We start from the raw sequence: 20,509 nt of genomic DNA on the forward strand, positions 1-20,509 counted from the left end.
AAAAATTTCTTTACTGAAAGAGTGGCCAGGCATTGGAACAGGCTGCCCAGGGAAGTGGTGGAGTCCACATCCCTGGAGGTGTTCAAAAAACATGTAGATATGACACTTCAAGACATGGTATAGCAGGCATGGTGGTGTTGGGTTGACAGTTGGACTTGATGATCTTAGAGGTCTTTTCCAACATTAATGATTCTATGCTTCTATGAATAGAGTATCAGCAGATGCATCAATCCTTCTAGCTAAACAAGGACCTGGAGGTGCATTCAAACATCAGATCCTGATCATCCACATTGCTTAATCCTTAGGTCACTGCTGGGCCCTTGTTTTCCAGAGCCCTGTCTAGAGGCGGCTTGCCCCATACCACACGGGTACCTGGCTTGGCAACATCCCTGGCTCTCATTCAGCACTCCGTGCAGCCATCAATAGTAAGACCAGCGGCTTGTTTTGGAGGAGGCTGACATAGGGAGCAAGTGTTATTTACCAGCTTCCCAAGGATGTGAGTAAACAAAACCATACTCCTTAGGGTTAGAAGGCCATAAACACGCCAGGCTTCAGAAACAGCTAATTGCACTCATTGTGAATTACCCTGACCTGCACCATGATGTGATTCTTCTGCCTACCCTGTCAAGATCTCCAGGATTGTTCGCTCCCATATTGCAAGACTATTAAATCCGATATCTTAAATATATACATGCATACATACATACATACCTTTCTTCATTTTGTTTTGCAATGTCTAGCGTATCTATCTGAAATCCCCTGCCTTAGCACCACACCAGAATGACGCAATATGAATACCCTAGCACACACAACCAGATTGCTTCTCCAAGCCTGCACACATGTCCTTGTTTGCCTTTATGGACAACACATGGAAGAGTCTAATGCGGTTGAGATGCTCTGATGATGACTTACCCAGTTCAAACTGGTTGGAAAGGTTGCCACAGGTTTGTCTGACTTCTTCACTGTCCCAGCCAAGAGGATAGAGGGCACAACCAGAGCCGATCAACAAACCTACGAAGAGAAAAGAAAACAGAAGTTCATACAAGCAACAGGCTGCTACTTCAGAATCAAAGTGTCAAACTTCCATTTGGGAATCTCAGATTAAAAAAAAATCTCTTCTCCTAAAAACAGCAGAAAGTAATTTATCCTCTACTGCTGCATTCTGCTACACTGTTTTACAGCTGGGCTGGGGGCTGGGGGCAGCCTTGGCGGTTCAGCATCAGAAGCCATCCTCAGCTTCTGGAGCTTCCAGACTCCCCTTCTACTCTGCAGAACTGCTACATACACTGTTTGGAAAACAACATGGGGTGAAACAGAAGCTGTGTTAATCACAGCCTTTACAAGCTGATTGCTTCTGATTAATTAAAACAACAATCAACCAGGGTCTATCAAGGTTCTAGCAGGAAAAGTAAACTGACAGTTGTGCTAATCTGCTGTCATTTTCCTTTGTTTTTCACCCTCTCAAAGGCCTGGGAAGAATGGTTTCATGTCACCTGATCAATTCACACCACAGGCATACACTCCACAAAGTTGTCTCAAATAATTTCAGCTAAAACAACTGAGGTCTTTAGCCATCTACCCATTATTGTGCTTGGCTTAACATTCACAACGTGCTTTGCTTTCTTCAGCCCTCCTGCTGCCCCAAACAGATGCGTTTTGGCTAAGTCTTTCCCTTCACAAGATCTTGCTGGGAATCACCCAATGGGCCACAACTATTTTGCAGAAGTGGCATTTTTAACATATTGCATTCTCAGCTGTCACTGCAGCAGCTGCCAAAAAGCAAGTGTAGCTGGCAAAGCTTCTTACATGGACAGCATAGTGAGAACATTTCAACATATGCTACAGTATTTAGATGTTACCTCCTTTGTGTCAGATCTTATTTACGAGATTGGAAAGGAATCACTAAGTAAATAACGGGCTGGGCACACCTGACACAATAAAGGCAAGCAAGTCCTCAAAAACTTTGCAGTGTGGGTTTGCAGTGGTGCCTTTTATCTGTTAGGTAGAGCATAGGACTGGGACAAGGTTTCAAGCCCTACAGTTGTCACTCGCTGATTTTGGGCAAGTCCCTTGACCTCACACCACCTCGCTTTTCCTCTCCTGACAATCACAGAGTCATAGAACCATAGGTTGGAAAAGACCTCTAAGATCATCAACTCCAACCATCCACCCAACACCACCATGTCTACTAAACCATATCCTGAAGTCCACATCTACACATTTTTTAAACACCTCCAGGGATGGGGACATAATCATATCCATGGGCAGCTTGTTCCAATGCCTGACCACTACTTCAGTAAAGAAATTTTTCCTAATATCCAATCTAAACCTCCCCTGACGCAACTTGAGGCCATTTCTTCTCATCCTATTGCTAGTTACCTGGGAGAAGAGATGGACACCTACCTCACTACAACCTCCTTTCAGGTAGTTGTAGAGAGCAATTAGGTTCCCCCTCAGCCTCCTCTTCTCCAGACTAAACAGCCCCAGTTCCTTCAGCCGCTCCTCATAAGACTTGTTCTCTAGACCCCTCACCAGGCTCGTTGCCCTTCTTTGGACACGCTCCAATAAGAATAAGGACAATGTGCATCCCGGCAAAGCATTTCTGCTGCTGTGCTCCTAGTGCAGAAAAGTCCTGCATGTGGTGACAGAGGCACTGTGGACATCACACCAGTCTAACAGGAGTCCTGAGAGAGATTCTGACTCTAGGCCTGGAGCTAGCTGTGCATTTTTACTGTCTCCATCCTCAAGATGCCTAAGCTTCTCATACTTCTGATGTTCCTGTAAGATACAGAAATCACCTTATTATGTTCTTGACTTGCTCAAAGGCACACCTGAACAAGGCATTGAAGTCCAGAAGTGGTATCTCATGTTTCTCCATAAGATGTTTAATGCTCTTAGCATCTTCGCAAAGTAGCTCAGCAACTCATTTGCTGCTCCTCCAAGCACATCTGCCCCTGTTTAGGCCCCATATTAGCTCCTTAGATCTTCTTCCACTAAGTTCAAATTTCTTTCTGCTGCTCAAGTCTACTTCTTCCTTTCCTTGTTGAGCAGTCATTGCCTTCTTCTCTCTCCATATCTACATCACATAATGGAAAAGAAATCCCCAAGGCAGCCCCTTCCCAGATGGTGCGTTCACCCAACAGCTCTAAAGGGAGAAAAGCAATTAAGGACACATGAATGCTAGGTATTTTCAGAACTTTGCCTGACCTGGATATGGTTGCTTCTAATGTCCTCACTAATGGCTTTCACAACCTCATCTGAGTTTTTTCTTCAGGGCCGCTGAGCTAACAGCAGCTGGTAGAATCTATGTAAATGAGAGTCACTTCTAATTAAATTCTCAGAAAGCATGTTTCTCAGACAAGAGAACTTAGGCCAAAACTGGGTCTACATTTGTTAAAGACAGCTTAAGACTCTGAAAAAAACCAACTGATTCTCACCTGAATTGTTAAAGCAAGAAGGGCATTATGAAGTGCTGACAGCATGGCTGACGTGCTAGGAATGGGCAGAACCGAACAGGGCAAGGAGGAACTTCACCACTGATGATGAGAATGGCTGGGGAAGGGAAGAAGAGCACCTAGATGCCAGAGACAGCCTCACAGACCAGCGGGCGGTGGCAGCCCCAGCCAGTCCTGCTGTGATTCTGACCCCTTCCCACACTGGCCATGACTCCTATGACCTGCCTGATGCCAGCCCAGGCAGATCACAGCTCAGAAACTGCCCTCACCAAAAGCGAACCACCTCAGCTGGGCTGGTTTCAAGCAGCTTGTGTCCTCAAACAGACTCGCTGTGAGACCTCGCAAATGCTCAGAGGGCTCCATTGCGAGGGGCAGGGAGATGTGTGCAGGGGTAGGGAGGAAAGGCAGGATTGCAGCCGCCTGCAGTGGACCAGATGAAATGGCAACCAGCCCTTCCTCACTAATAGGTCCTGGGATAGCCTCCTGCCCAGTTCTTCCAGGAGAGCACAACAGCAGCACTGCAGGCAAGCGAAAGGACTATTAGCATAACAATGCTGCCCCTCCAAACCCAGAACAAGCTCTTACTCAGCACTTGCTAATTACTCTCCTCAGGTGGTGAGAGTGTCTAGTGCCCATTGCATTCACAGAGGACTGTTTGTTTTCAGCTCTCTTTAGGTTTTTGTTGCAGTAACAGGTTGTTGTTTGGGGTTTTTCCCACGAATATTGCTCACAGCACTTCCCACTGCCACCCTCCACACACAGCTCATCCTCTTCCAAACATGCATACCTGTTCACTCTTTCTGCCTCCCACGCTACACTGGATACAGCGGTCACAAGCCCTGGCAACTTCCTTCCTTCCTTAGCCAGACCTCTTCATCCCCTTGCCACATCCTCCTTCCCATTTCTGTATGTCCATCTCTGTAAGTCCAAAGCCCAGTTTCAGTGAAAATAAATTCTGGGGTTCAATCAAAAGTTCATTAGCAATGCAATATACTGGAATCTTAAATTGCTCCAAAGGAGCAACGGCCTCACTTGTACGTGGATGCTTGCCGTTAAAGCCAGTCCACACTGTCTAATAACCAGCTCACAGCTCCCAACGCTGAGACTCACCATTAGCTGTGCTGCCTAGAAACAAATAAACCAGATAAGGGAAAACCAGTTTGCTATGTCAGAAAACCTCCCTACCCCAGTGACAGCTGGCTCTCCAGCTGTGTATGGGCTTTAGCAGTGCTGAGCCTCATTTACGGAGTACCAGCCATCGAGCACCACAGCTTCTTCTCTGCTCGCAGCCTGAGCTGACTGCGACGATGAGATCAAATGGGAAACTGCTTCCTAACACCAGTGTCGCCGCATGGCCCCAAAGCATGAGTAGCAGCAAGTTTATGTGCGCAGAACAAGGTATAAAGCCACGGGCAAGCTCACATGTTTCATTTCATGAATACAAAATCTGCCAGAGACCAAAGGTGCTGCCAGGAACACAGGGCTACATTCCCGTCTGGCAAAAAGGCTCATGCCTGTAAATATCAATTTTGTCCCAGGTACCAGCTGACCACAAGTCTTAAAGCTGTTGTTTTGACATCTCCTTTGATATCACTGGTTTTCAGCTGTTTTTGATTCGCCTTCAAACATTTCCCTGTAGTGGTGCGTATGCTCCTGTTGTGGATTTAGGTCTACTGACAAAGCAGATGTGTTCCCCCATACTTCTTGCAGGCAAGGTGCGGGCCAAACTCAGGGATTTATCTTCAGTGTTAGGCCTTCAACAAATACCTCGAGCCTGCTAGTCAGTAAGAAAAAATTTCACAAGTTTTGCTTTATGCCCTGAGGTATGTATATAGGTATGAGTGTGTGCGTGTAATGTCGCGTTGCTTTCAGCAAGATTCTGCATGATTTCAGCAGGGCTGATACTGCCTCGGTCTGCCTGGGCAGTGAAGTCGGGAACTGGCATTTCAGCTCCCTTATATTACACACTAAAAGTGTGGAGTGTGCCTCAATGTCCATAGGACTTGGACAAAAGCTCCTCAGCCCCTGCTTTCCGTTCTGATCAATGCCCCCCTGCTTGTAAGCAACTAAACGTGTGGATCAGACAGCAAAAGCAAAAAGACTGCATACTATTACCACTAATAATTCATACATGCTCACAGCCAATTTTTTAATCACAGAGAATGTAGGTCCTGCTGAACAGCTGCAACCTCCATTTGAAGATCTAAGTTAAACCCAAGGGCTGCAAACCCAACGGAAATCTTTAAGCTAATTTTGCAGTTCAGTAGAGAGCAGTTACTGGTTTAGCTCGAGAGTCTCATGCTGGCCTGCCCTATAGTTATTGTATTTAGCCAGCTATGCTACCCGGGACACCACACCCATCTTTACAGCTGCTTAAAATGCTTAGGATGCCTATAACGTTTCTTAAGAAAGTAAAAAAAAACAAACGAACCCGCCGTGCTGTAATTACCGTCATCTGTCATATTCCATCACCCACTACAGCCATTAAAGCAAATAGAAAGCTGAATGAAACGTGCAGGTCCATAAGCGCCACCTTCACAAAAGGGGCTGCAGCTTTGAGGGCGCCAGCAGTGGGACGGGGCCAGGCGGCAGCGCAGGCGCTGGTGGCACGGGTCTGCTGTTTTGGATGATGTGCCACGCAGCACTGGCGTGCTGGCACTGCCCGAGACTAGCTCCTTTGGAGCAGTTCCGCCCTCGGGAATGGAACGGGCTCCTTGCCCTGATCGGTGAAACGCTGCCATTGCAGGCGCTGGGGCTGGCTCGACGTGCGAGCAAGGCACGCAGGAGAGACCCGCGGGGCTGACTTCATGCAGCTGGTTTTGGCAATGCAAAGCTGGAATCAAGGGCTTGGCTTCAGTATTAACAGGGTCCAATTTAGCCACTAGCATCTTTGCGTAGTCCACGCAGAGAGCTGGATACCTTCAAAATGTGAGCTAAAACCAACCTATGAGCTAAATGACGAGCTGCCCAGACCTACAAGTTGCAGAACTACAAACCAGGGGGGGCAGAGACTGCGTTCCTCAATAGCAAACTACCCAGAGTAATCCTTGCCCATGCCAGACTACTTTCCCTGTCACTCTTGCTGTGGGCATAATTCATGGTCATATTTTAGTAACACTTAGCTCTTGAAAGATGATCTTGCTTGTCTGGAGTGGAGCTTGTGATTGAAAATAATTGCATATAACAGGTTCTGCATATGGTGGATGCAGCAGGGAAGGGACAGTAATTACATTAGTGGCTTGGCACAGATCTAGGTTTCATCTTTGAAGTGATAAAGAAATGATTTGTGGCATGCATCAATCAGCTTACTCCAAGAGGTAAAATATTAACCACTATTAATAATCTCCAACAATAGCTTGGATATAGGCAAGTCTCAAACAATAAATACAGAAGGATTAATAAACCAAGAGACATTAACCAGATTCTGCTGTGGGCAAAATGATTGCACTCAGAAAGACCAAGACTGATCGGCAAAACTCATTGCACAAAAAAGGAAGCTTGCAAATCCCTGTGGTGGACAGTCCTCAGATTGTGGCTTTAATGGGAGCCTCCACCCAAAGATATGATGGGCCTTAAATAACCCACGTAGATGTCACACCATAAATTACTTGTCTGTAACTGTCCTGAGAGTTCATAGCGAGCAAGTCCTGTTTTACAGACTCAGCTCCTCCTCTCAGTTGTTGAGGTCACAGCGTGCCCTTGATTGCTGTTATGGCTCATTCTTGTTTTGTTGTCAGCCCATTTGGTAACTGCATCCTCAAAAGCCTGTTAAACAAAGCCAAACCTTCCTCAGTGTCTTTCCTCCTCCCTTGCACAGGGTAAGCATAAGCACATGATTGGGATAAATCCAATGGGGAAAACCATCAGTTTGATCAATAAAGAGAGGTAGCGATGGCAGTAAATAAAGCACTTAGCTTTGGATTCAGCCTCAGGGTCTTGCGGCTAGAAAATGCATTTTCAAATGGGAACTGAACCAATGGTGGCTTTCCTTGATTATGGGGCTTTTAAGAGCCTTCTGTGTGGGCGCTGGAAATTGTGTTCCTTTTTTGTATATCCTCAGCTGCAGTCACAGTTCCACCCTATGAATGAAGTGAGAGGGACTGCCCGGGCACCGTAAAGGGCCTCCTTGGCCAGCAGTTAAAGGGGGTCTGCACCGCTGCAGTGGGGGGGGGCCTGGGAAGCCTCTCAAGCAGGAAGGAGCCCAGTGTCATTGTGAAAACCCCATTTGTATTTCCACCTAGAAAAATAAAAGGAATGTGTCAGGCTTGATGTATGTACTGCAGAGAGAAAATAAAGCCAGAACTGAATCCTGCGTTTTGTGCAGTCACTTTTTAGTGAGAAAAATCTTCTTCAAAATACCTTCCTCCTTTCTTTCCCTCCTTCTTCTTTTTCCCCTTTCATTTTTGGACCTTACCAAAAAGAAACCTTGCCTTTTTTCTTTTCGCTAAGCATTTCTAATGAGTACTGCTCATCTGACAGATATTCAGGCCATCTGGAGAAACTGACATACAATAATTTGGAAGTCATCCCTTTCAAGACCATTTTAATGATGATTTTTCCTTTCACATTTTTTCTCTATTAGCCCGTCTGAATCTTCAAGGATGATAGAAAGTTTTCACTTTCCCATCTGTCACTTGAAGGTACAGTAATCTCTACAAGACAAAACAAAACCAATTTTTAGATGCAGCACAGACTTTGACTCTTCTTGTGATTTAAAAACTCTCCTCGCTGGAATGGTTTTAAAGCATTTACTTGCTATAAAAGTGAGCCTGCAGCGTGAAAGTAAAATTGAGCTGGCACATGAAGATTGTCTGCTGCTTTCAGATGTATCTCAGCCAACAAGCAACGGGGTTAAAGAAGAATCGGTTAAAAACCGGGATGTGAAATACTTCAGCGGCTGCAGCTTCTGAAGCCCCTGTTCAAGAAACGCTGTAGGAGCTGCAACCAAGCAGCAACTGCAGAGTGATAGAAGTGGGGAGCAGGGCCGTGCCAGCTGCAGGCATCCTGGCTCCCACGTCCCATGCCCACGGGAGTCCAGCCACAGCTCAGTTAGCGTGAGACCATGTCTCTATACTGGCAGCTCCCAGCTTGTCACCCAGAAGCCTCCCCTAAGGTCGTAGTCCTGCTGCTTCTCTTGACATTATCACTCTGTCCTTTGGTTTCTCCATTGTTCTTCCGTTAGAGAAATGCGATCACACTGGTCCCTTCCATTACTGTTAGTACCTGCCCCTCAGGAAACGCACTTGACCTGGGCTCTTATTAGGCTTAAAAATAAGATCTACATTTTGGGCAGCAGTGCTCTGTCAAGTTAGTAGTCACTGAACGTGGGGCATTTGACTGGTTCCTTATTGAGCCTGAACTGAAAGTGCATCATTTGAGAGAGGGTACAACTGCCTGCAGCCTGAACGAGCGCAATAAGGGACTCCATTGTCCGAGTGTCCAGGCAGGGGTCCCCAGGGACACACAGATATAAATTACATTTATGCTGTGCCAAATTTCCTCCCACTCCTCTTCATAAGGGTTACAGAAAGTCAGTTCAGGGCTTCGCTCAAGGTCAAGGTGTTTCTGCCACAGACTTCGCTACAGCAGGACATTAGAAGGACTCTAGACACAAAGTAAAATGAAATGTGAAAACAACCACAAAAACCAGAGAGAATAAAATGCTACAACCTTCAGCTTTGCCGATCCTGCCTCCAGTGACACTGCTTCATCTTAAGCATGATGGAAATAATACTCATGGGTTTCCAGCCAAGGGCAAAACCCCACCACCCTTTCCCTTATGGTTCTAATCTCCAGGTTTTAATTCAAAGCATTTGGCTTTGCTTAGCTCCCTTCCTTCTGATTGCCAAGCCCCACCCTCAAATGTGACTTTTTCTGTTATTTTGGGTTACTCCACACCATGAGCACTCGCTGCCTGGCAGCTGCTCAGCTCTGAACCTCAGCGAACAGCCACAGCAAAGAGCTGCCTCCTGCGTGCTGCTGCTTCCCAGAGGTCTTGGAAAGCAGGGCCAGTGGCAGAGGAAGCCTAAAAAAGACATTACAAATGCCTGCCAGCATCCAGCATGGCCAAGTGCTGGGTCATGGGAGAGTCACAGGCCTCGCTTTCACCCTGACCGTGCGCATGGGGCAGTGGAGGGTGCAGATGGGAGCTTTCTGACAGGTGAAGCATCACTTTGCTTTGATTTTCATATGATCAAAGGTAGTGTGCTCATTACTACAGAGGTGCTTCAGGCTCGGAGGGTGAAATCTCCCCACCCAGAGATGCTACTTTGCTACACAAAATCTAATGGCTTTGTCTGCACTATTTGCCCCTGGGCATTTTTTAAGCAATAATGAAGCTTCAGAAAATGGGGCTGGAGCCCGGGAGGAACCCAAAGGAAACAGTCAAGTAGCAAGAGTGCAGAAACCAAGCACAGAGCTGCTACTAAATGGAATTGAATTAATAAGAGCCATTTGGTAATAGGACAAGTGACAGGGATGTGGTATCTTCTGCGGTGGAAAGGAAAGTTCCAGCACCAATTTCAAAGCCCTGCAAAATAGGTGCTGGTGCAGGGGATTCCAGGAGGCTTCAGCTCCCAATAATTCCAACTCCTGAAAATCGTCCCTGGAAGTACTTATTGTAAACTAGATTTTATAAAGCAGCAGTAAACAGGCTCCACAGTCAGCGCAGGCTGGCACTAGATATTAAGAAATCCAGTAGTTTAATCCTATTTTATGTATGCAGGAGGAGGAGTAATATGATCTTTGAGAACTAGTTGAATTACAGTGTGTAGCTGGATATTTTGTTGAAAACTTCTTTATTACCATTTATTACACAGCATCATTCACATGCAGGGGGATTTGGAGAGACCCAATGAAACATGTACCTACCTGTGCAATTTATATCTTTTTGGTTATGGGTGAGGCTAAGGCTGGCCACAGAGTCAAGGTTCATTCTGGAGGGTGCTACCAATTGATTAAAGAATGAATATTCACTGAAGCACAGACTCCAGGCTGATTTCCTTACCACCAGATCACACAGTACCTCTTACATTTTCATCCTTTCAGCCAATGATGATACAAGTATTTGGTACCACGTAGAACATCCTTCAGACAGAAGGTCCACAGATCACAGGGGATGAGAGACCAAGGTTCAAATCAGGGAAAAAAAGAAAAAAACAAAAGAAGGCTGTTTCTCCCAACCATGAGTGTTGAGTGCAGACAATTAGATATGAGAGATTCCACCATCACCAGGTTTTCTCCTTTGGGCTTCCCGCAATATGTACTGGTTACGTGCCCGTGGATGAGGTAAGTGGGGGAGTATGGAGATTGTGAACCCTCCAGTGTTTAGACACAAGGCACAGCACTAAGCAGTCTAGACAAGCCCAGACCTGGCTGCTTTTGTTTGTCTAAGGGGATACTTGGAGGCATGAAAGTAATTATCGTAGTCACCATTCAGGGTTGGTCCTGCTTTAAGCAGCAGATTGGACTATATGACCACTCCACATCCCTTCCAACATGAAAGACTTTAGGAATCTGTTTTTCCATCATTCAGGCACCTCAGCTTAAGGCAGCTGGGGCTCAAGCCATGTGCATGTGCATAGGACTACTTGCATTTCAGCTAGGTAGCTTTCAGCTCCTGCTCCAGAACAGCAACAGCATGGGTCTTCCCTTCTAGGTGCCTCAGATGGCACCCTTGTCAGCACAACCAATGGAGTCTAGAAGATATTTTTCTCATCCTAAAGAATACGTAAACATAGGTCTATGACTAGCACACATCTAAGTTCACCTAGCTGTAAGACAGCAAAGACATTCACTTGGGACTGGCAGACATGACACAGAGCCAACAGAGAAAGCCAGATGCTTCTGGTCTAGCAGCTGGAGGTGGGATAGCCAAGGGCATCTCAAATGGCACTAGACACTTGTAGGACAATGACTGCATTGTGCTCCACTGGCAGTATCGACTCATTTAGCCAACCAAATATGCCACCTTCTGTCAGTTTAAGTGCTGTTTGGTATCTTGCTTGGTCTCCAGCTGCCTCTCCAGAGCAGTGAAATTTTCCCCTAAGTCCTCTGTCACACCTGTCAGCCCACGCAGAAGTCTTGCAGACCATAGGGTATCTCTAACAGTTTCAAGCATCTAGATTTAGGCTAATGAGTTTCACCCTAGATATCTATTGATCTTAAAATGAGCTTAGAAACCCACCTCAAGGGAAAATATTTGTACTGTAAACATCTTTAAAAAGTGTATGAATCCATAATTAAATCCAGCCCAAAGTTACCTACACTTCATTTTATCTTTTATCTTCCATCCTTCTGACCTCATTCTGCCCTTAACATGCAAATGTCTCAATTCCTGTCATGAATTCTGCCTTCCTTTATGGGAAATGAACTGAATGTTAGGGAAGAAGAGAAGATTAAAGGAAAAATTGTCTTTCTCTTGAGTGAAAACCTGTATGCTCTACTTTAAAAGGAAGTTATTTCTATGGAAACAAGTTGCTGCTTCAAAATGGCCTTGATCTGCCTCATTTGCTACCACAGAGCTTGACCACTCAGGACTAGCTTTGGTGAGTCTCTGTGTTATTGCTCCCAGAGTTTGTCACACAACAAAATGATTGACACCTCTTGTTCTGAAAAGGATGTGACATGGTCCAGTTAAAGTGAAGAGTGAATCTGCAGAGTGGAACTGAAACGCTTGAAGAACTCCAGAAAACACTCTGGAGTTTGACTGTCAGCTCATTTTTGTTTGGCAAGCCATGATCACTGCTTGTACATTATAAGCTTTATGGGGGTGGGGGGAAATCTGAGTGTTATCACATGCTATAAGACTTCTGTATGTGACAACCCATCTGTGTGCTCACCCCATCGTTTTGTGGCTCCGAATCAAATGCTTGACAGTTCAAAGAGTCTAAAGCAGCATATGGCATATGACTTAGTGTATTTAAATAGAAATCACTCCATTAGAAACACAAGGGTGCCTACTGTAATTAATAAAAAGTAGTTTAATAAATAAATTCCCAAAATACATAATTCTGCATGTAGTCTTAATAGATAAGGCATATTCCTTTTCATTAACACAAATTTCAATAGCTACTGGAGACTGGACAAAACTAGCCAGAGCCTTTGCACAAGCTCCATGCTCAAAGGACTTACTAGTATGTGAACTGATCTCATGAGGGACCATGAGGAGGCAATGAAGGAAATGTATCCTGTGTCAGTGAAGATGCCTAAGCAGAAAAATGGATAAATGGACAGGCATTCCCATGTCTTTTCAATACAAACTGGGCAGACTAAGATTGTTACAAGCATTAAAGAAAAGTCTGCAGCAGCCTGACCCTGAGCACCACTCCAGTCATTTTGCCGCTAGATTGTCCCAGCCTTTGGAAATATTGAGACACAGATTAAATACCAAAGAATTGCTTTTCCATGTCTATTAGTTCACTGATCTATGAAAAACAATAGTTTGTAGATGCTGGATAAAGCAACAAAGATTTCCAGCCAATTCCTTCACTCTGGGGGCATATCCCCAGAGTGACAGGGGAACTGGAACTGATGAAAAGCATGCATCCAGTGGGGGAATACTGCATACCACACTTTTGCGTACTTACATTCAGTTTGTTTTATCTCAGTTAAGCTGTCCAAGGATCAGTGGAAGATCAACCACTGCACATGTTAGTAATAACTTCAGCCATACTCAAGACCTCAAAGTAGTACTTTCAGTACATGGTCTGCAGACGCTCTGGCAAACCAAGGAGTACTGCCAAGCAAGTTCGCACACGCTATTAGGCAACCTATAGCTGGAAAAAAGATTGAATGGATCTGTATTTCTACTGGAGAGTCTGTAAGACCCCTCAAATTAAAAAAGTTTGGAAATCACTTCTTTGGATCAGAAATATAGTGAGGCAAAGTGCTATCCTGCTGTAAACATCAGTGGCACTCACCAAACACAGCTGAGAATCCCTATTCCCTTTACGCTGTTCTCACTGGTGCTTCACAGGTTTAAGCCTCCCTCTACTCTGCAAAAATGTACACACCAGCTTAGTTGATAGACAGGCCTGCGGCCATCAAACAGATCTCTCCATACAGTGTAGAGCTCTCTCATGGGTAAGTCACAGACAGCAAAATGTTGTGAAACACATGGGAACTGGTGAAGGAGAGATCAGTTTAGTTCATTGTTTGCTGCTGTAGCAGCAGCACTTTTAGCAGCTTTTCAGACACCCTCCGCATCCACAAGGCTACTTGCAGTGCCTGCAGCTAAACACACGAATTAATCTATACATCAACAAAGGTATACTCAGTGCAGTTTGCCTTTGTGCTGAATTACAGTGTAAAATCAAAAGAAATGGAGTCAAATCTAAGCAGTAATAGACTCCATGTGAAACTGATCATTCGTAAGGCTTCCCCAATTAAATTAAAACCAACTAGTACTCCATTCTCAGCTACTTTATTTTCAGCAAAAGACGGTTCAGCACAGCTCCAGTGAGTACTGTTTCCACAGTGTCAGACTGTCTGTGTCCTGTTTTGCATGATTTTTACATGCTCTAAAGTTTGCTTCATGTGACATACCCAGGAAAATGATATATTTTGTTTTTAAAAAAAATGAAAAATCTGGAATTTTCTGTGCTTTCTGTCCACAGACATTCAAACTCAATAACTGACCCAATTTGCAGAGGAAAAAATACTCTACCAAATCAATTTTCCTCAGATAGGTCGCATTTTTCAGTTTGCCACAAAATGTGATAAATCATAATTTCGGATAGGAGCTGCAGTTTGATACAAATGCATCGCACATCTGCAGCTCAGAAAAATTTGGCTCTTCTGCTTATCCTCTCCAGAGAGAATCCATATGGACCTTACAAACATCTCAAACATACTTAACTCTTACTGGTAATGAAGACGGGTGTGTGAGAGGGAATAACTGAGTAGTAGGGTATGCTTCTCCCATGGTGAGCTCATGAGACCACCTTTGATCTCATTTTGAAATCCTCTTCTCCCCACCCACCTCTGAGTTATCCCAAGGCAATGAACTAATGCCTCAGCACTGCCCAGCTCTTTATGTTGAGAGTCTTTCACTTCCCATCTTCTTCCTGTATCATTTAGTAAATTCTTTTATGCAGAGAGCATCCTTAAAACACAGAAAAAATCCTGGAAACTTGGGTTAGAAGGGCCAGCAAGAAGTTATCTAACCCTTTCTTCAGCCTCGAAGTCAGGATAAGCTCTAGTTGTACCTTCCAAGTAAATATTTGTTTAATCTGTTCTTAAAGCCTCTCACAGGGGAGGTCCCACCACCTTCTAAGACACTGTGTTCTTGTGGCTCTGTTCTGTTGCGTCTGCAAGAGAAGCTTTTCATGTAGTCTAAACTATATCTTCCTTCTGGTAATTCAAGTTCACTCCTTAAACCATTGACTTCGTGAAACCCTGACGGAGGCTCTGAGAGAGCAGTTTATTTTCTTCTCCCTTTGCAGCACCTTTCTCTCCAATGGATTAAGCAGTCCCAATTTATTCAGTTTTTCCTGCCATGATTGGCCACTCCCTACAGCCTTCTCTGTATTTTTATAGGATTAAGTTAAACTGTAAATTTAAATTTAAATTGCAGGATTAAATTTAAATTGTAGGATTTCTGTGGCTGCTGGCTGTGACAATCTATGGGAATTTTTCCTTCACAAAGCAAAAAGCAATGCTAGAAAACTATCAGAGCAGCTGAATAATGAATCAAACTCATTGCTTTCAATTGAGAGAAAGCAGTAGGAGAGTTAAATCAAGTTAAACGAAGACCTTGAAGGTGATGGCAACACTAACTAGCAAAACCCTAAAATGAACTGCGTGACTCTCGAAGCTCATTACTGTTCTCTCTTCTTAAAATCTTTTCAGAAATGATGCTTTATGAGCAGCAGAAGACTCTTCAAGTACATCTTTGCTGTAAAGGCTGTCCTTGATTAAAGCCTGTCAGCGCCTTGATGCCATCCCCAGCACTTAATATTTCTGCTCCAATTTACAAGATCATTGGCTTCATGGCTTAATACTTGGCGACTGGAGCATGCAATTGCTAGAGACAAGAACGCATTCTTACTTGGACCTAGCAGTAGTGAGTGCTAAGGAGCAATAGCAGTATTAGCTGGACCTTCTACAAGGACTGAGAGAGAATGCAAGAAAAAAATGGAAACAAACCAGTAACGAACAAGCTGAGAAGAATGTTAGATGGCTGCAGAAGCAACTAATGATGGCACTTAGACTATTTACAGAGTCTTCAAGGAGGAAAAGTTCCTTATTTTCAACTCTCCTTGTATACTAATCATTATTTGAATTCTTCATTCAGAACCAACTGACTCCCACGACACATCCAGCTTCTCACTGGCCACTCGTGCCGCTGATTCTTGCTCATATCCCCTGAACTTCTATTGTGGTGATGCAAATAAAACCACCTGCGAGCGTTACCAAGCCAAATTTGTTTGATGGAGTCATGCATTCAGCAAACAGCCCAAGACTGGACTTGGGGTGAAGTTTCTGGTGTGTGGGCTAACCTGAGCTGCAGTCCACTGCTCTTGGCCCCTGCAGTTGCCTCCTGCTTTCTGTAGTTTTCACATAGCTCTGTTCATACAAAATGCTGTTTTACTAACGTATTGCAAAAGAGGAGTTCACTTTCTGGCTTGGAAAGGGGCTGGTGCACCTATGGGATATATGGGATATATTTTTAGACTTGTATTGCATTTAACATACAAAAGCACATGCGACTTTGCAGGCCCAGTCTTGTAACCTTACCCATTCAAATAGAGCTAATGGGGGACAACTGGCCCCTGTGAAATCAATCAGTTTTGCCACTGATTTCCAGAGCTTTAGCCACAGTGTTTAGCTCACTGTTTCTGCAGGTAATTTCCACTGCTGGATATTGTTCAAAACCAAGTAATGTACCATAAGAGAAACTCTGTCCTTCCTTGGCTTTCCATTTAAAACTAGAATAAAACCCAGTAACTGCTTTAAGGGAAAGGATATTCCCTCCTTCCTGGATCTGACAAGACTTGTCCTTGTCTAACTTCTGTACTTCAGGGAGAACCTCCGCTGTAGCACAAATTACGTCCAGAAGCATCAGAAGAGCCCTGTAACTAAATCAGAAACATGGAAGCCCCTTTCGTCCTGGCTTTTCTGAAATGTAAATGTTCATTTTAAAATATTTTTAAATGATACCATCACATCTTCCAGGACCAGCTGTTCACCCTTTCTTTCTTTGTATTTTACTGACACTGTATCAGCACAATAAGAAGATTCAGGAAGGGGAGGGGGGGAGCAGGCATTCGTATCGCTCTGAGGAGATAAAAGTTTCATTTCTGAAAGCTGATATGCCAATGGTGGATAATGGGGAACTGGGATTCCTTCTTAACTGCATGGGAGAGTTCAGTAAAGTTTATTAGTAAAACAATTTAGATAAACTCCATTTATGCATTATTTGTACAAGTATCTTGGCAACTGCTTATTTAGCATTTTGAACACATCAGGAATTTTAAAGAGAAGGAGTGAAATCTTGCCTCAAACTGTAAAAGCTTTGACAGAAGTGGGTCTGGGAAGTCAAGAGAGTTTTTCCTTTTTCTGCTTCTCCTTCTTTTTCTTCCTCCAACTAAAAACAATTTTCTAATATCCTTGGCATAACTACTATAATGAAGCATAATTTATTTGATCCTTACACAGCCCCCTTAGGATTACTTCTTGCAGATAGCCAATTATAAACTCTTACATACTTTACAGCCCTCATTATGTGTGACAGAGGCACACTAATAAATAATGCAAAACCCCTTTTATACCCAGTCTACCTTGTGAGAACACAGGGGTCTGGTATGGAGGGTAAAAGCACATTGTAATGCATTCTTATTTCCAAATGGACTGAAAAAGTTTCTAGCTTCAGCTTGCTTCCTTGGGACCCTTCCTTTTTTTCCCAGACTGGACTCCTGTGGCTTGATTCATTACTAGATAAAAATCAAGTTCAAATAGAAGTGGACCATGACACACAAACTGTCACTGCCCTGTCACTTGCTTGTGACATCCTGTCAGCTGCAGACAAGAATGGAGGTCTGGAAGCAGAACAGCCAGGTTGAATACAAATGAATTGATATTCAATTGTAAGCTTTTCACAGTCATGAAGCAGAAAGGCCCAAAGAGCACATTTCACCCTGCCTGCTCTGCCTTTCTGGTGCAACTTCCAGACACCAGTAGTGCTCAGGTCAAGGCTCTGGAGGAAAGCAAAGCAGCTCTGACCGTACCTCAGCTGGTAAGATCCAAAGAGCAGAGCAACTCAGGAAAGACATGGGGTTGAATAAACACATACAAGGTCCTGGTGGACTGCTTCATTTTCATCTTAAATTGACACGATGGTGCTTTTTGAAGCAAAAAAGCTGCAACTCTGACTGAGCAATGTTACCAAGATCACTGCAGAGACCTGGGAAGTGACGAAGGCTACAGCCTACTCCTGTCGCCACCAGGGAATTCTGTGCAACCATTACGTTACTCACATTGTCCCCTGAAGCCTTCTTTGCCCTACATAACGAAGAGGGGATAACAGTTCCAACAGGCACAGGGATCACTCACCTCTGTGTGGTGCTTGAGACCTTGAGGGATAGAGGGTAGGAAGAGGGAAGGTGTTCACACAAACTTTGAACTACTGCAACCCAGAACAAAAGTAAAACAAACAATCCGGTGAACCATGTAATTTATTGGTGGACTTAGGCTGGACTCAAACTGGTTCAATTTTCTTTCCTTGCATCCTTCTATTTTATAAGGAGGGAGAACACTTTAAAAAAAATCAAACCATCGAGCAAATAAACAAGCCCAGCTTTTCCAAGCGCAGAGCCCAGCACAGCCCTTGCTCCAGGTGGAGTGGGCATAGCTACCTTTGCAGCCTGTGATATGGTCTGCAGAAGCCTGAACATACAACTCTTGGCACCAAAACCAAGCATTATTCACCAAATGACACATCTCTCCAGTCACTGTCTAGATGGCCACAGCTAATTACACAGTCTGAGATTCTAGCAGACACCTGCTTCTACAGCATCTTCCAACATCTCCAGGTGGCTTAACACAGATGTGGAGTGAGTGCATAGAAAGAAGAAGGCAGAAGGAAGAGTGGCTGTATAACACAGAAACCTTGGATACGGTTAAGTTAAAGCCCTGCCACTGAGCCCTTCGAGATTATGCAATTAAATCAGCAGCCCTTCACAGCTGGCTGTGGGGACGGCAACGAACAAAAGACACAGAGACATTTGCCTTTGTGTGCAGCTACAAAGAAATTATCTGCCATTTTAACTACAGGGTTTGACTAACGCACACTGAAGCACTCACCTTCAATTAGCTATTTAACCCAGCAGATCAAGCTGTGATCTGAAGAGGCTGAGGTACAGCTAAGTGTTACTCTTGCAGAAGCCATAGGGACTGGCCAGAGGATGCGATAAGGGGGTATAATCCAATAGAATGACAAATACTGAATTTCCAGGCATTAGCAAAATCCATAGTATCTTTTCCATTTTGTACACTCCTCCACTTGCGATTATCTCAGCAGCTACCTACCTCAGTTGGGAACAACAAGTCACTGGGAAACAATGCAAATATGCCAGCTAAAGATATGATGGTTTATGAATGTATCTTTTATTTGCTTTTAAATATGTGAAATAAGGATAAATTAAATATGAGATACTTTCTGCTGTTTGCAGGCACCACCACCAACAAAATTTGATATGTAAAGATCTGCTATTTTTGGTTAAAATGTCCTTGGAAATCAGCTTTTACATAAACACTAATCAAGACAAGGTTTTGGTGTCTACAGTCTGGGTCCGAATCTGCCCCCTGAAAGCCATGTTAGCAGCGTCAGGATAACTTCAGCAAGGTTGGCAATAGGAACCAGGATAAGGCCATCTTCCCACCTGGCTGCCACCGAGGGATAGTTTGAAAGGCTTTCCTCTCCCTGTCTGCAACCCTCCTGCTCACAGCTCTCCCATCATCGCTTCTTCCTCGACTGCCCCAGCTGCACACTGCCACAAGCATTTACACGGCTGCTTGAGAACTATTACAGCAGAAAATAAGCTTTTTTTTTTCTTCCTGAGTACAAGGGGCAACACAGAGTCAGGAATGGAGAGGCTGGCAAATGATAAACCAGCTTAAGCTATCAAAAAATAAAAGTAAAAAAAAATTGTGCCACTGCACCCTGCAGCAGATCACTGTGTTTCAGGTCTCTGAGTCTAACAGATACAGCAGAGCTGCAGAAATTGGAGATGGAAAAGGACAATTTGCATCCAGCACCCCCCCCCCCCGCCACGAGGGGCTGTTCATTCCCTGAGGTAGTCTGTGCTGCTTGGCTTCCTGCAGCACATTGCATTCATCTGTGCTGAACACCATGGTGTGTCCAGTCCAATTCCAAAGGTCCCCAAACAATAAAAGTTTATGGCTTTCCTGGGGCAACTGTTCCATGGCCAAATGGATCGCCCTGGTCTGACTTCAGGGGAGCAGCTAAACGGAAGCTTATATCTATGGCTCACCAGAAAAACATATCTGCACTTAAGAGCTCTCCTAGAACAATTTTATTTATATATATATATATACACACACACATACACATGAAGACAACGTTGCTTCCCAACACTACATGACAATCTTCTGTCCCATCACATTAACTTTCGTTCCCATTGAGGTGACAAGGACTCAGTTTTCCCCCACCCTCACGTTCACCAAACACCGCACTGTGAAGATTTGCAGCACAAAACACCACCGACAGCATTCCCAGGCACAGCAGCCTCCTCTAAGCCCAACAGTTCACCACTGCCTTTGGGAAATGTTCAGTCCCACTTAGAAAGCATGGAAAGCTGAGTGATGGGGCTTCTCTTTCCCTTGGGATGATTTCCAGGTGCTCCAGCTCAGTCAGCTGTACTAACAGGTAGAGGTGGCAACATGAGGGGCATCCAACAGGACCGCTCCTCCTCAAACCAGCCTGCTCTTATGCTGGATAATGGGCCACAGAATATGACTGTGGGGTGAGTTTCACGTCACAGATGAGCAGATCTAATGTTGTGCCATCACTTAAAGGGATAGTCAGACACTCT

At 44.5% G+C, this 20,509-nt stretch overlaps 1 protein-coding gene across 2 annotated transcripts in view; it reads right to left on the reverse strand.

Annotated features, from left to right (window-relative positions):
- Positions 1-20,509, reverse strand: part of LHFPL6 (LHFPL tetraspan subfamily member 6) — a 145,603-nt gene that overhangs the window by 13,851 nt on the left and 111,243 nt on the right. For both annotated transcript variants that reach the window (XM_075429767.1, XM_075429675.1), the window contains exon 3: positions 913-1,011. In XM_075429767.1, the coding sequence (XP_075285882.1) occupies positions 913-1,011 (99 nt within the window). The remainder of the gene's footprint in view (positions 1-912; positions 1,012-20,509) is intronic.

The sequence above is a fragment of the Opisthocomus hoazin genome, chromosome 1, assembly GCF_030867145.1.
Source record: "Opisthocomus hoazin isolate bOpiHoa1 chromosome 1, bOpiHoa1.hap1, whole genome shotgun sequence".
NCBI lineage: Eukaryota > Metazoa > Chordata > Aves > Opisthocomiformes > Opisthocomidae > Opisthocomus > Opisthocomus hoazin.